The 13,846-nt window shown below is 39.6% G+C and overlaps 1 protein-coding gene, 1 long non-coding RNA gene and 1 pseudogene across 4 annotated transcripts; 2 read left to right on the top strand and 1 right to left on the bottom strand.

Moving 5' to 3' along the window:
- The first annotated feature begins 3,283 nt into the window (after nt 1-3,283).
- On the top strand, nt 3,284-4,270 carry LOC119767232 (annotated as a pseudogene).
- Nucleotides 4,271-5,288: 1,018 nt separating this feature from the next.
- LOC119767318 lies at nt 5,289-6,636 on the bottom strand. The gene is made up of 3 exons (XR_005277451.1): nt 6,369-6,636; nt 5,976-6,290; nt 5,289-5,913 (listed from the first exon to the last, which is right to left on the bottom strand). It is a non-coding gene; the product is annotated as an uncharacterized LOC119767318 (long non-coding RNA).
- Nucleotides 6,637-12,041: 5,405 nt separating this feature from the next.
- Nucleotides 12,042-13,814, top strand: LOC6043124 (uroporphyrinogen decarboxylase). Of its 3 annotated transcripts, XM_038253755.1 has the most exons (3): nt 12,042-12,288; nt 12,387-12,559; nt 12,696-13,751. In XM_038253755.1, the coding sequence occupies exons 2-3, from the start codon at nt 12,407-12,409 to the stop codon at nt 13,749-13,751; spliced, it is 1,209 nt and encodes a 402-aa protein (XP_038109683.1). In that variant the 5' UTR covers nt 12,042-12,288; nt 12,387-12,406. The 3 variants fall into 3 exon arrangements, with proteins under 3 accessions (XP_038109683.1, XP_038109685.1, XP_001855944.2); XM_038253757.1 differs by lacking the exon at nt 12,387-12,559 and having other exon boundaries at nt 12,043-12,288; nt 12,696-13,814; XM_001855898.2 differs by lacking the exon at nt 12,042-12,288 and having other exon boundaries at nt 12,407-12,559; nt 12,696-13,814.
- Nucleotides 13,815-13,846: the final 32 nt, after the last annotated feature.

Here is a 13,846-nt window from a genome sequence, read left to right as displayed (position 1 = left end):
TCATTGTCCAAAGAATTGAAGACTCCATCTACGAACTTAACCCTAGCCTCAATCTTAACATGTTAAGAAATAGCGACTGAATCCGTGTTGTAAATGCGGCCCCGATACTCTTCATGGGTCATGGGAAAAATTTACGTACCGTAAACTGGGGTCAATCGGGACACATGGGGCGAATTGGGACAGCCGTTTTAACCAAGTTGGTGCACAATATTTTGATTTTTCTGGTTGATTTCGGTTAGAACAGATTCAGACCAACAAAATGTGTACATCCATTCCCAAATTTAAAAGCTTAAGTGCTCTAAAAACTGCTGTCCCTATTCAGACTGTAGTCCCGATTCACCCCAGATTACGATACAATTACACGCAGAAACGGGGAAACGGCAAAAATCAACATTTTCCAAAAAACTTTTTTGTTACTTGTACACGGAGAGAAGTGAGTTCCCAAAAACGTGAACAAGCGTCGATGAAGTTTGGAACCACAAACAAAGTGTTAAAATTTCCTAATACGCACAAATACAAATAAAAAGCCATAAATTTCAGTGTACCGTTATCCAGCAAAACAATGTCAACACCTAAACCATTCCCCGCAGCGCACATTGCAATTTTCATCAAGATTTTGATCTTCCCTCGAAATCAACTACCTGCTGTTGTACCTTACCAGCAATTTTGACCTTTTCACTGCCCTCTCGATGACCATTAATCGCTATCAAACATGTTGCGGACCTTCCTTTCGATCCTTTTCACAAAATTGCATTCGCCGACCCAAGGTTTGATTCGTTACCTGGCGCAAAAAAAAGGTCCGATTTGATGACCCATGGGAACGTTATTTTTTCCCAATGTAAAAAAAAACAGCTTTCGAATCATTTATTACATCAAACTGCAGCCAAGCTCTGCTTAAAATTCTTATTGCATTTTCGGACCCTTTTTTGAGACGGGGCTCCTCCTCCCGCTGAAAATTTCGTGAAATTTTCTCAACCGCGACCGCAACTACCCAATTTTGGGCGCGCCATGCCCAATTTACGCGACCGTTGCTGAATTTAGATTGCACCCACCCCAAAAAAGAGCACTCTGCTTTCAGCCTCGCACAGTTGCACCCAGGGAAAATTTATGAGCAAAACGGAGAAAATTAATTGACCCTTCGCACACTGGCGGGGGCCATCGTCTTTTTTTTCAGATATCATAATTAATTCATCTTAAGCTGTTTTCGTTCGCCCCACCTGGATTAACTCTCGCACAGTAAATTGCATTGCAATGTCCAACAAAAAGAGTGTCCAAATTACGGGCCAGTTTCCCGCGGTAGCTGGTGTAGGCTTTAAAATAGAGCAATTTTTATGGCCTCGGAAAATGCAATGCCCACTCGGGCTTGCTGGAAATGATAATAATGACGTCCAGCCTGCTATATATTTAAGGTAAGCCCTTGGTGTCTCTTTCGAATGCGAAAACCCGGAAACTCATTCCGGGGGAAAACCCGTTATAGCAAAACAGACCTCAGATGCCAGCCCCCCCTTAATGACCAAATGATGTAAATATTGATCCAATTATGTCCCAGCGACAGGTTTGATGCGGTTTTGGTGAGATTTTGGAGAGTGCAGGTGCAGGCGGCTTAAGCGCGAACCTTTCACCTGCAATTTCCGCCACTATGACAGCGGCGACGGTTAAGTTTGGGCTTTTATGGCAGGCCGACCGCAGGCTTGCGTAAATGCTCCAAAATAAAGTGAGAGAAAAATACTGTGAGATGTTTGCCCTTTGACAGCAATTAGTGCGGAGTTAGTTTCAAATCAGGACCGAAATAAACCATCAATCATGTCACGGTGGAGAAATGTACAACTCTGGCTGTCACAAGCTGGCTTTTTGGGTAGTTTTGTAAGGTCATTTCGTATTATGCGTAACACTACTCGATCTTATTGGTCAAGCTCTGATATTTAAATTGTTTCTAAAACACGTTCAAACTGTTATATTATGGAAACTTGAAAAAACTAAATAAAGTTCACAGTTCGATTCAATTCAAAATGTAATCTTTTTCCCTGGATAAGCTGTTTCAAAATTCTAGAGTAAATTTTCAAAAGGTCCTATGCGACAAAAGTAAACAAACTGAGTTATTTATTGCATTACATTCTGCAAGCTGGAAACTACACTCACCGCTAATCCAATTTCTTCAAAGCCTTTTATTTTTAAAGTTATTGATAAAATATAAAACAACCTAAAAGCATTCTTAATAAATTCTACACCAAATAAATATAGGTTGTTTTACCACACGGGAGTCCTATGTGCAATCGAGTGAAACGTGCACATAGAACCGTAGCAAATCAACCTATGAAACATTAATATAATTTTTAATGCTGACGCACATACGTTCATATCAAAATGACCTATGTACATGTTTATTGAGTTTATTTGAAAATATGTATAAGTCGTTTTTTAATAAAATTATAAAACATGAATACTTTACAATCTTCATGTTTGTACAATCCACGCACAACGTGTAGTCATCAGCTGGAAGAGAGCATGAAATGTTTCAATGCTGTCAAAGCAAAAGAGAGAAGTTCAATTCAACCTATCTGCACTCTCTCGAATTTGACAGATACTACCACCCAAAAACTTGGGAGCATAACACCAACAAGGCAGCATAAAAAATCATAAAATTTGTGCATATAGGTCGTTTTGTACGGTTTAGTTTTTTGTTGTTTTTAATAGTAGTTTATGCAACAAGTTGCAAAAAGAGGATTTTTTCAGCACGAGTCGTACATTTATCCAACGAGGTTCACCGAGTTGGATAAATACGACGAGTGTTGAAAAAATCAAGTTTTGCAACGAGTTCCATACAATATTTTTTGCAATTCCGAAAAACACCCATTGAGTGAAATTTTAAGTAAAATTTTCATGTATTTTTCCAATAAATCGTTTAAATAAAAAAATGTTGAAAAGTTTTACTTTTCGAAACAAGTGCTGAAAAGTTCAACTTTTCAGCACTCATTTCAGTGCTGAAAAGTAGAACTTTTCAGCATTTATTTTGAAAAGTGTTGCTATTCGATTCTGTTATTTTTGGTAGGAAAAAGTAGGCCGTTTCATTTCTTCAGAAGGACAGGAAAAGTTGACAGTTTCACAGCGGAATTGCAAAAAGGCGATTTTTCGTTGATGGAGGTAAGTCTTCATAAAATAGATAAGTCAGTTTTTTTTTGTTGAAGGAGTGGAGTGATTTGGAGAGAGTTTTAACAGGTTTTAAAGTGATAGTGATAATTATTTTTTGTTTGTTTAATTTTTCCCAGAAGTGTCGAGGTGTGCAAAACGCCGCATTATGTCCGGCACGGAACCGTAGCCCAATACAAGCAGAACTCGAACAAGATACTTATCCGGAAGTTGCCGTCTCCAGCTGTTGGTCGCGGGTGCTGTTCTGGTGTGAAATTACTTGCTGATGTTTTACTGCGCTCAGCAGTGTTGCTGGCGGAGTATAGTGACATCATTCTTCGATGTTACGCTGATCGTACCGCTAGTGGTAAGTTTCTCGGTATTTTCCTACTGTGAACAATTGCTAAACTCACACCTTCAAATACAGCACATTTCGAACGAAATTTTCGGTGGCCGATTCGGATCATCTCGAGTGGAATTCTGGAATAAGTGGAACGAAGTGTTGGAAGCGGGCAATCGTCTACGTTCCAAGGAATCCCTAAAACTGCCTGCGGTGCCAGAATCCAAGCTGAAGGCAACGAAGGCTAAGTTGTTGGCCCACCCGGAAAATCTGCGCCGCTAGCTGCAGGCCGTCAAGCTACTCCGCGTTAGGTAGATCCTGCTGCGCGCGGCCAAGTACACCAAGAAGTATGCCCGCATGGAGCATGAGGTGGTGGACAAGGCGCGCGAGGTTAAGAAGGCCGGAAACATCTACATTCCGGGCGAGCCGAAGGTTGCCTTCGTCATGCGTATCTGTGGTATCATTATCAAGCTGAACAAAGTCACCAAGAACTTGCTGCGTATCACCGCCCCGACATCACCTGGGGCTTGCTTAAGTTCGCCAAGCACCGATACAACCGAATCCCGACTACGGACTTCTTCGCGTGATCGAGCAGATGCTGCGTGCCGCGTACAAGCCTCAACACTCCGACCTGTGACTGGCGCAAGTACAACCACTACGGCGAAGACGGAGACTTTGGCAACCGCAAGGAAAAGATCAATGAGCTGATCAAGCGTATGGTTTACTTAAGTGATACATAGCGCGTTGAGGGAGAGTGTTGAATAAAACAAAACCAGGAATATAAATAAATTAAGTTTGAGAAAATCCTGTATGTTTAGTACTTCATTTAGGCAGCAATCGCGTGTAAGTTGAACTCACACACACATGCGCGGTCATGTCCGTCGTCTAGCTGTTGCCACGCGTGTTTCAAGCGCTGGTATTCCATCTTCCAGGGGAACGCCAACTAGACCAGCTGAGTAACGTACAGCAGATCACTCTGCTGAAAACGCTCCTTCTAAATTCTAACTTTTGCGTCAACGAACCGCTGGATGGCAATAATCACCGGAGACGGCACAACTAGGAGCACGATGGTAAACGAAAGGAGAGACGGTCAAATTAACTAGCAGATTGACCAGTACCTGCTACCTGACGAAGGTAATTAGCTAGAAAGCAGGGTTCAGATCCTCTCAACACGCAGTTTACAACCACCCAGAAATTGTTGTCCGTCAGCGCAGGTTCACAGGTTGGATGGAATGATCAATTTGAACAAAATAGCGGTTCCGTAATGACAAGAGTCGACGATGAATGCTGGTGCTTACTGCGTGGACAAATAACATAAATGTAATACTGTCAAAAATGCGATAATAATGCAAAATCTAATATAGTTTCAAGAAACCGCCAAAACCTGTAAAAAAGTTTTTATTCACGTACATTTACCCAACGAGGTTCACCGAGTTGGATAAATGTACGACTCGCTCTGAAAAATCAAGTTTTTGCAATTCAAAAAAACACCCTGTGAATGGAATTATAGGCGAAATGTTCATGTAGTTTTTTCAATTAAATAAAAAAATAACAGTATTACTTTTCGAAATAAGTGCTGAAAAGTTCACTAGAACTTTTCAGCATTTATTTTGAAAAGTGTTACTATTTGATTCTGTTTCTTTTGGTAGAGAAAAGTAGGCATAATGACAGGCAAAGTAAGTAGTGTCGCGACGGAATTGCAAAAAGACAATTTCAAAACAACGCTGAATAGGGAACACCAAATTAAATAGAAATGCAGAGCAGTTCATAAAATTTCATGTTCTTGTATGTTTTTATTCCTGTTAATAAAAAAAAATATGTTAAATGAAAAGAATAATGCTACTTCTATTCATTTTATTTATACAATAATTGCATCAAAGTACTTTTTGAGGCCCCGAATATCCTACAGGAACTGGGGATGGTCTCGAACGTAAAGATGTGGGTTTTGTTTGTTGGCAAGACTTGTAAACGGAACCATTCCGACCATGCCGGACAACATCACGAAACGTGCCTCGAAAGGTGCACTCTTTTTCCACCGTTTAGACCCTACAACGTCGTCAATCAAATATCGAATATTGGTCAAAATGTAATCTTTGGCGCACTGCACGCGTACGCTAACGGTTAACAGTTTCTATCACAAAGATGCTCAGCCCCAAAAGTCTGGACACGATCAAAACTTTAATCCGGTGTTGATCCGTAACAGGTTACCAGTGTGGGAAACTAGATCCAGCACCGTCTTCAACAGGACGCCGTTCAGGTTTAAGCATGTCGCGGTGGAGACGATTCCCTCCTCGATGCTTTTGGCAGTCGAACAATCGACCGGATCGAGCAAAATGATACGGACTTGCCAGACCGACGACCTTGACCCTGTTCACCGGCTTGGAATGGCCATGCATATCCGGTCGCTCGACATCTTCTTCCGCTCGGTGTACTCGGTCATGACCATTCTGGAAAGAGATTTTTTGAATTAAGAGATTGTTTTGGTAATTTTCAAAACGATTCCACAAACCAGACTTGAAGCAGTTAGTACATAGATTTTTCAAGTCCATGTTAAAGATCAGCATCAGATGAACAGCAACATCACGACCTGTGGCTGTTGACGGCACTTGTTGATGGTCATCTTGTTCTAGGCTTTCCGCTCGTTGCTGGCTACCGTCCGGGTAATTTTTTGCCAAGTCGTAATCGTCTCCCTGTTTGGAAAATTTAAATCGACTTGATGCATTGCGTGGCCGCGAACCCGCCCAAAATCATCCTTATTGTTGCGTCATGGATTTGTAAACAGTTGACCGAGATTTGGACAAGCTAAGTAGTTTTCCGACGAGATCTGTAATAAAAATTAAGCAGGAAAAAAACGAACAAATAATGAGCTGTCACCGTACCGGAAACTCGAAAAAAAACTTACCTTAACACAAGTTATTCAGCTTTACAACATTAAAACACTTAAAAACGGCAAAAAGCAAAAAAAACAACCACAATTTTCAAAACACGAAGAGTTCTATGCGTACTCTGCAAAATATTATTTACATTGCCGGATAGGATGATTTGCCAGGAACCTATCTGACAGTTGTGGACGAGAGCGCTGATTGGTTGTTTCGTTCTCCTAACGGTTTCTCTCTTTCGCGCTGGAAGCATTGAAACATTTCATGCTATCAATCAGCTGTTACCTACACGTTGCGCCAGGATTGGGTGATCATAGTTATTATAAAAGTTGTTATTTTTAAATCAGGATTTAAAGTTAATCTGAAAAAGTCCTATGTGCAATGCTACACGAGTTTGGTCCAATGTGTTATGTCTTATGTGCAAAATTTGTCCTATGAAACGTGTCCTATGTGCACTAACAGGTCGTATGAAACAAATTGCTTCAAAAATCAGTTTAAACTAGACTTTTGATTATTTCCGTTAATCACACATAAAAGCATCATTTTAGGTTCATTTGGGCGTTTTTAGAATTGATCAATACTCAACCGTGTTTAAATAGGATTTAAAAATGTTCCACAAAACTTCGACATGAAATTTCTCAGAATGAGGATTTTGCACATAGGACCTTTTGAAAATTTACTCTAGAATTAATATTTTTTAACCCACTCAGACCCGATTTTTAAAACATTTTTTTCGTTTATGATGGAAAAATGGTTCTTATGACCTTGTGAAAATTATAGGCATGTTTTTGAAATTTGTTTTTGAGGGTCACGGAAGCCACGTAATCCGTTAAATTCGACCCTGGCCGTGAAATTCGGAAAATACCGTGAAATGCCTCGAAATTTCACATATTCAATTGATAAATCGCTACTCAGTGCATTTAATCTTTTTTTTTTATTCAAGCATTTTACAAGATTTCTAACAAGCATTTTAAAAGCACTTTACAAATAAATTATTATTTTTTCATATTAGATCTACAACTGTTTTTTTTTATTATATATTGTTCATTAGAATATTAAAAAAATGCAAATAGTTTCTTTAATTCCAAACTAATTTGATAAGAACATTAATCAGCACTTCTCTGAAAGAAAACTCAAAAAATAGTTTTTTTTTTTTTGTAAAATATATTTTAATTAATAAACGATATTAAACAACGTTGAACAGATTGCATTTTAATATTTTGAATATAAATTATATGTTTTAATCAAATTGATTAGTAATATAATACATATATTTGTTTACCATTTTGCAATGTATTTTTTTTTTTAATTATCAATAAATGTAAAAACTGCTCTTAATGAAGTTTTGCTTTAACTCTATTAATATACTGAAATTTTTCTATTGTTGAAATTAAGGAAAGCAAAAAAAACCCTTTCTTGCACTTATTTTAATGATTCTAATTATGATGAATTAGTGATTCAGGGCGTGGTTTGTTTTGGAGGTATTTAATCAAAGAAATATATAAAATCTCAATAAAATTAAAACAGCTGAATCATAAATTCTTGCCTTTTTTATTAGGTCCTATAAACAAATGTTAACGTTGAGTGTATCCCTCTAACACCTTATGTCAATGTTCATTGGAGTAAGCGTAATGTTTACATTTTAGAGTTTTTTTCAAAGGACCAATAAACTATTGTCTTTCATATGTTTATAGAACCTATTCAAATAAAAACTCTAGATTTGTTTGTATAAGACCTAATAAAAAAATCTAAAATTCAACTGACGGAAATTTTTTAAAATTTCGCAAGATTAATCAGATAATTTGTGGCACGGGGGTTTTATTTTGTAAACTACTGCTAACTTTTAAGAAACTTTTCTGTTTATAATTTTGCTAAAAAACGTTTTTTTACGTTTATTTTGAGCAGTTTTTAGAGTACTGTGAAATTTCAATGTTTTATAATTGGCATGCCGCGTAATTTGGAAGAACATTGACCAACAGTTATTTTTTTACATTGCAAATGAAGGCTTAATAGGTATCACTGAAAAAACTCATTGTTCACTAAATTTAAACTTCAAAGGCTCTGCAACTAATGTCAAAAGATTAAGCAAAATAAAATCTTCTTGTAAACTTCAATTTTAAATTTTTGAATTAATGATTTTTTTATGGTTTTTACATTTTGAAATTAAAAAATTTTCGAATTTTATTCTCCAAACAAAATTTTAATTTTTTGGAATTTTAAAATTTGTTGATTTTTTAAATGTTAAAATTTGTTAAATCCATTAATTTGGATATGATTATTTTTCAATTTTACAATTTCAAATTGAAATTCAAATATGGAAATACACTTTTGTACTTTTTTTTTATCAGAACATATTGCAATTGTTTAAACTAGCTCCGCGCTAGAAACGTCATACGTCACTTTCCGTTTCTGTTTATTTTCAATATCTTTTCGTGGCCTTTTTCTTGACCGTTTCTTGAGTGCTTTTTTATATGGAGTGTTTGTCCCTTTTGCCTATCTTGAACTCTATGACAAAAAAAATACTTTTTCAGTCCCCTAAAAAATATTAAAAAAAAAATTAAAAATGCTAAAAATCTTTTAAAAAATATAACTTTTAATGCAAAAACTGCATTTTAAAAAAATCGGAAAAAAAATCCGAAAATTTGTAATCATAACCTGCCACTTTGTCGAAGACGCCAAATCGTTCAGAAAATTCCACACAATAAAAAACCTTCTCAAGATTCAGGTTTCAACTTTAAATTGATGCAAAATATCTTCTTTCTCTTTCAAACAAACAAACTCGCCCTTTTTGACAGTTTGGCAAACTGTCAAACACGAAAAAGTGCGAGGTTTTTATCATAGTCTAATACCTCCTTTAGACATACGGAATGCACGGGCAAAGTTTTAGTAAAATGAAAAAAATGCATGTAAGGTGATTTTCTTCTCGAAAATCCGTGTTAAATATTAGTAAAGGGTTAAATTCTTCCAAAAGAGGAAGCAAAGACAAAAATACAGTTTATTAATATAATTGGGTACTAAAGCCCTATGTCAATTTTTATGTACAACGATAAAAAACACGATTAAAAACAATTTCTGATCACTTTTTTTCATTTTAATACAATTTTTTTTTTTTGACAAGACAACATTTTTTCGATGGATCAACTATGGTCCCCTTGGAACGAGCTGTCAAGTAGCACAGACAACAGGCGTTTGGGCTCGATTCTTCCCTTGTGTAAATCATTGCTACAGTTTTTTTAGTTGTGGCAATCCGTTTGTGGCGCTGCAGTTGCTTTGTCCTGACACATTGCCCGCTGTCAAAATATCGCTTTCCGCCTACTGTCATTTTCCATTTTGTTTGTTTTCAACGTTTGTAATCGTTTGTTCTGGATGAAAAGTTGATTTCGGCCGATTTCAACAAAATCTCTCGCGCTTGCAGCTGCTTGACAAATGTGAGGCAACCAAAGTGGCCAACCTGGTTCCTGAACCGATTTTATCCCCGACGGATTGCCGATTGGAGTACGGCGTCGTTATAGAGGAGGTGTGCCATCGACCGACGTTCCAATCAAGATCCCCTCGGAAAATACGGTCACCCGGTGTCATCATCAACGCAACGGAAGCTGCCACACTCCCCCCGCACCCAATTTTGATTTTATTTGTGTTCCTTGTCAGCATGATTCGCAAAATGACCTTTTTGACGGGGCTACGCTTCTTGAACCTGGTGCCACTCATTGAAGAGGATGGGAAGGGGAAGATGTGGGGGTGTTTGAGGATCGCTTGCACTGGAAATCCGATGGGGGAAACTGACACGCCGGGGAGAGCATTCAAGATTTAGGCCTTTGGTATGGCGATTAGGGTTCGCCGGAAGTGGCGGCACTTGAAGGTGGGGTGGGTTTCGAGGGCGTTGAAGAGGTTGGTGTCTTGGAGGTGCGGGCGTTTGGGGTCAAAACGTTTACGGGGTTGGCCGTGATAATAGCTCTTGCTGACGGCGCCGATGGCTTCCAGACTTTATCGGAACAAGTTCCGGATTGTTTCGTTTCTGGTTCCGGATCTTTTCTCCTCCAAGAAACGATTGCCCATCCTCCCGATTTCCACCGGGTCTCCTCCTCGTTTTCGCTCTCCTCTGTTGGTTTTGTTTATAAACACAACCAGCAAGAATTTGACAGCCTCAAGCGCGGCCTTGGTTGCTGTGTTTAAAAAAGCATCAAACTAGACTTTTTTTTAATATCGATAATTACATGAAAAAAAAACATCTATGTGCTCGTAAATCGTGTTAATTAACAATTAAAGTAGATTTACTAGGGGAACAGCATCTAATTCCAGCATGCCTCTAATGTTGGCAGGTCAGAACATTGACATTCAATTAAAGCTTATTAAAAGCGTTTTCAACTGAAATCGAGTGATAAATAGCTCAATAAGAAGTGAGCAAGCAAGTTTCTATCAAAAGTTTTGCAAAATTAGTTGTTTAAATAGTGCAAATCAGCAAATTGGATGGAATTAGGAGCGTGTGCTTAACCTGCCAAACATACGAGAATTTCCCCTATAGCATAAAAACATAATCTTTACCTGTTTACATTTTTTTCGAAAAAATGAAATAATATATTTTTTAAATATTTCTGGGTGATGCATTTTCAAACACACCTTCTCAGAAAACCATCATGGCTGCTTTAGAGAGTGGCAATAGGCTAACAGATGGCGCTAGTAGATTAGCAGGATGCGGCTGCCATGTTTTTACACACGATTTTCAAATTATTTTGTTCTAGCCGCTACGTCTGTTGTCTGTGCAAGTAGGAACTTTTCTGTCAAGAAGGACCGCGAGGTTAATTTTTCAAAATTGATTTAAAAATCCATTTTAAACTCTTTGTGGTCGTACAAAGGGTCATTGTACTCAGAAAAATAAGCTTTATCGCTGTAAACAATAATATCAGCAATCTAAGCTTCATTTTAGGACCCAATTCTAAGTTGTTAATATTCTATTGCAAAAATATTGTAGATCGTGATGTAGAACTTGCTAAAAAAGAATAATTTTTGAAATCGAATTGTTCACCGCCCTGCCCTTATCAATTTAAATGTCGAATTTGGTAAATTGGGTCCTAAAATGAAGCTTAGATTTCTAATATTATTGTTAACAGTGATAAAGCTTATTTTTCTGAGTACAATGACCCTTTGTACGACCACAAAGAGTTTTAAATGGATTTTTAAATCAATTTTGAAAAATTAACCTCGCGGTCCTTCTTGACAGAAAAGCTCCTACTTGACAGCTCGTTTCAAGGGGACCATAGTTGATCCATCGAAAAAATGTTGTCTTGTCATTATTTTTTTTTTTTTGCATTAAAATGAAAAAAAGTGATCAGAAATGGTTTTTGATCGTGTTTTTTACCGTTGTACATAAAAATTTACATAGGGCTTTAGTACCCAATTCTTATTTGTAGTAACGAGTGTCCAATTTTTCGAATTGATCGTCAAATTACCATTAAATGCTGATTGATTGCAATCAAAAGAAATTTATTCATTTTTTGTTCATTCCGCTGCGTGCACGTGCGACTCCTCGTGTTTTTTCGAAAGTTTTGAAAATCTTCGTCAAGTTTTCAAACGCCATTTAACGAAACAACAAAATCTGTACGCTGTCCATTCCCTCGCCAACTTGGTGTGATGCAGAATCCACCACCACACGTGTTTGTTGATTTTCAGAGAAACGTCAACGCGCGATGACAAACGATTTTTGTTTTCTTTTTGTACATACTCCAGAGTTGCCGCAACATTTTAGTGTTTCGTGGTTCTCGTTCCTCTGTGATAAGCACGATATTTCGCAAGTTGAAATTGAATTTAAATAAATTCGATTGCACCCAATCGACCCGTGCGGTGTGACCTGTCGGTGTGTGTGGCTTCAGAACCAGAAGATTCAAGGAAATTTAAGTGCAGCAGTCTGCAACCAACGTCAGCTCCGAGATGGTCGCCGAAAATAAGGTGTGAATATTATTTATTTTTGCGGTGAAAATTTCTTCCTTTCTCCTCTACTCACTGTCAATAATTGCTTCACGTTAAACCGGTCTTGCGTCCCGTAGTCACACTCTAGTTAAGTAACATGTTAATTGCTCTGGATCGGTTCACGATAGTGCTCGGAATGTTTTCCACGTTAATGTTTATCACGCTGATGTTGTTCCTCTGCACGTCTCCGGTGCCACACTTGGTAGCGCTGGAGGAGGTCACTTCGGGAAAGGTGACGACCTCGGGTGATGTAAGTAGCTTTTGAAGGGAGGTTGCTGTTTTCAGGGATTGTGGATAAATATTGATCTTTTTGTAGGATATCTGTTATGTAATCGTAATTATTGATTGATTCAATGATCTAAAATCGTAACATCTCTTCTTTCCAGGACTTTCCTCCGCTCAAGAATGACAACGTGCTGAGGGCCGCCCGGGGCGAACCGGTTGACCGCGTGCCCGTCTGGGTGATGCGCCAAGCCGGTCGCTACCTGCCCGAGTTCCAGGCCGTCCGCGCCAAGCACGACTTCTTCGAGGTGTGCCGCACGCCGGAGCTGGCCTGCGAAGTGACGATGCAACCGCTGAGGCGGTTCGATCTGGACGCGTCGATTATTTTCTCCGACATTCTGGTGATTCCCCAGGCGTTGGGCATTACGGTGGAGATGAAGCCCGGAGTGGGACCGGTGCTGCCGGAACCGTTGGTGGGGCCAGCTGACTTGGAGCGGTTGAACCAGACTGGGACGATGGATCGGTTGAAGTACGTGGGGGATGCGATTACGAAAATGCGACACATGCTGGAGGGTCGAATTCCACTGTACGGATTTACCGGCGCGCCGTGGACCCTGATGGGTTACATGATTGAGGGCGGCGGCAGCAAGACCATGTCCAAGGCCAAGGGATGGCTCGCGGATCATCCGGAAGCCAGTCACAAACTGTTGAACATTCTGACCGACCAGGTCATCGAATATCTGCTGCTGCAGGTCCGAGCCGGGGCGCAGATTCTGCAGGTGTTCGAGTCCAGCGCCGAGCACCTGTCCAAGGAGCAGTACCTGACGGTGGCGTTGCCCTACCTGAAGCGAATCCGTGACGATCTGCACCGCCGATTCGCCGAGGAAGGACTCACGCCCGTCCCGCTAACCCTGTTCTCCAAGGGTGCGATGCACTCCCTGCCGGAACAGGCCGCCACCGGGTACGACGTGATTGGACTCGACTGGACCATCGACCCGGAGGAGGCTCGCCGACTGGTGGGCCCCAACGTGACCCTCCAAGGCAATCTGGACCCCCAGGACATGTACAAACCGAAGGAGGAACTGCGCGAGCTGGTCCTCACCATGGTGCGAAAGTTTGGCAAGCACCGATACATCGCGAACCTTGGCCACGGCATCACGCCCCAGACGCCGATCGAAAGCATGGAAGTACTGGTGCAGGCCGTCCACGATGCGCTGTAATCGTTCGTTGATAACTTCGTTGCATTTTTTTTTCTACATAAACAAGGTATTGCGGTAATCAAACTCCAACAGACTTATCACTATCAAGGTTGAGA

The sequence above is a fragment of the Culex quinquefasciatus genome, chromosome 2 (assembly GCF_015732765.1).
Source record: "Culex quinquefasciatus strain JHB chromosome 2, VPISU_Cqui_1.0_pri_paternal, whole genome shotgun sequence".
NCBI lineage: Eukaryota > Metazoa > Arthropoda > Insecta > Diptera > Culicidae > Culex > Culex quinquefasciatus.
This window is presented reverse-complemented; position numbering and strand designations above follow the sequence as displayed.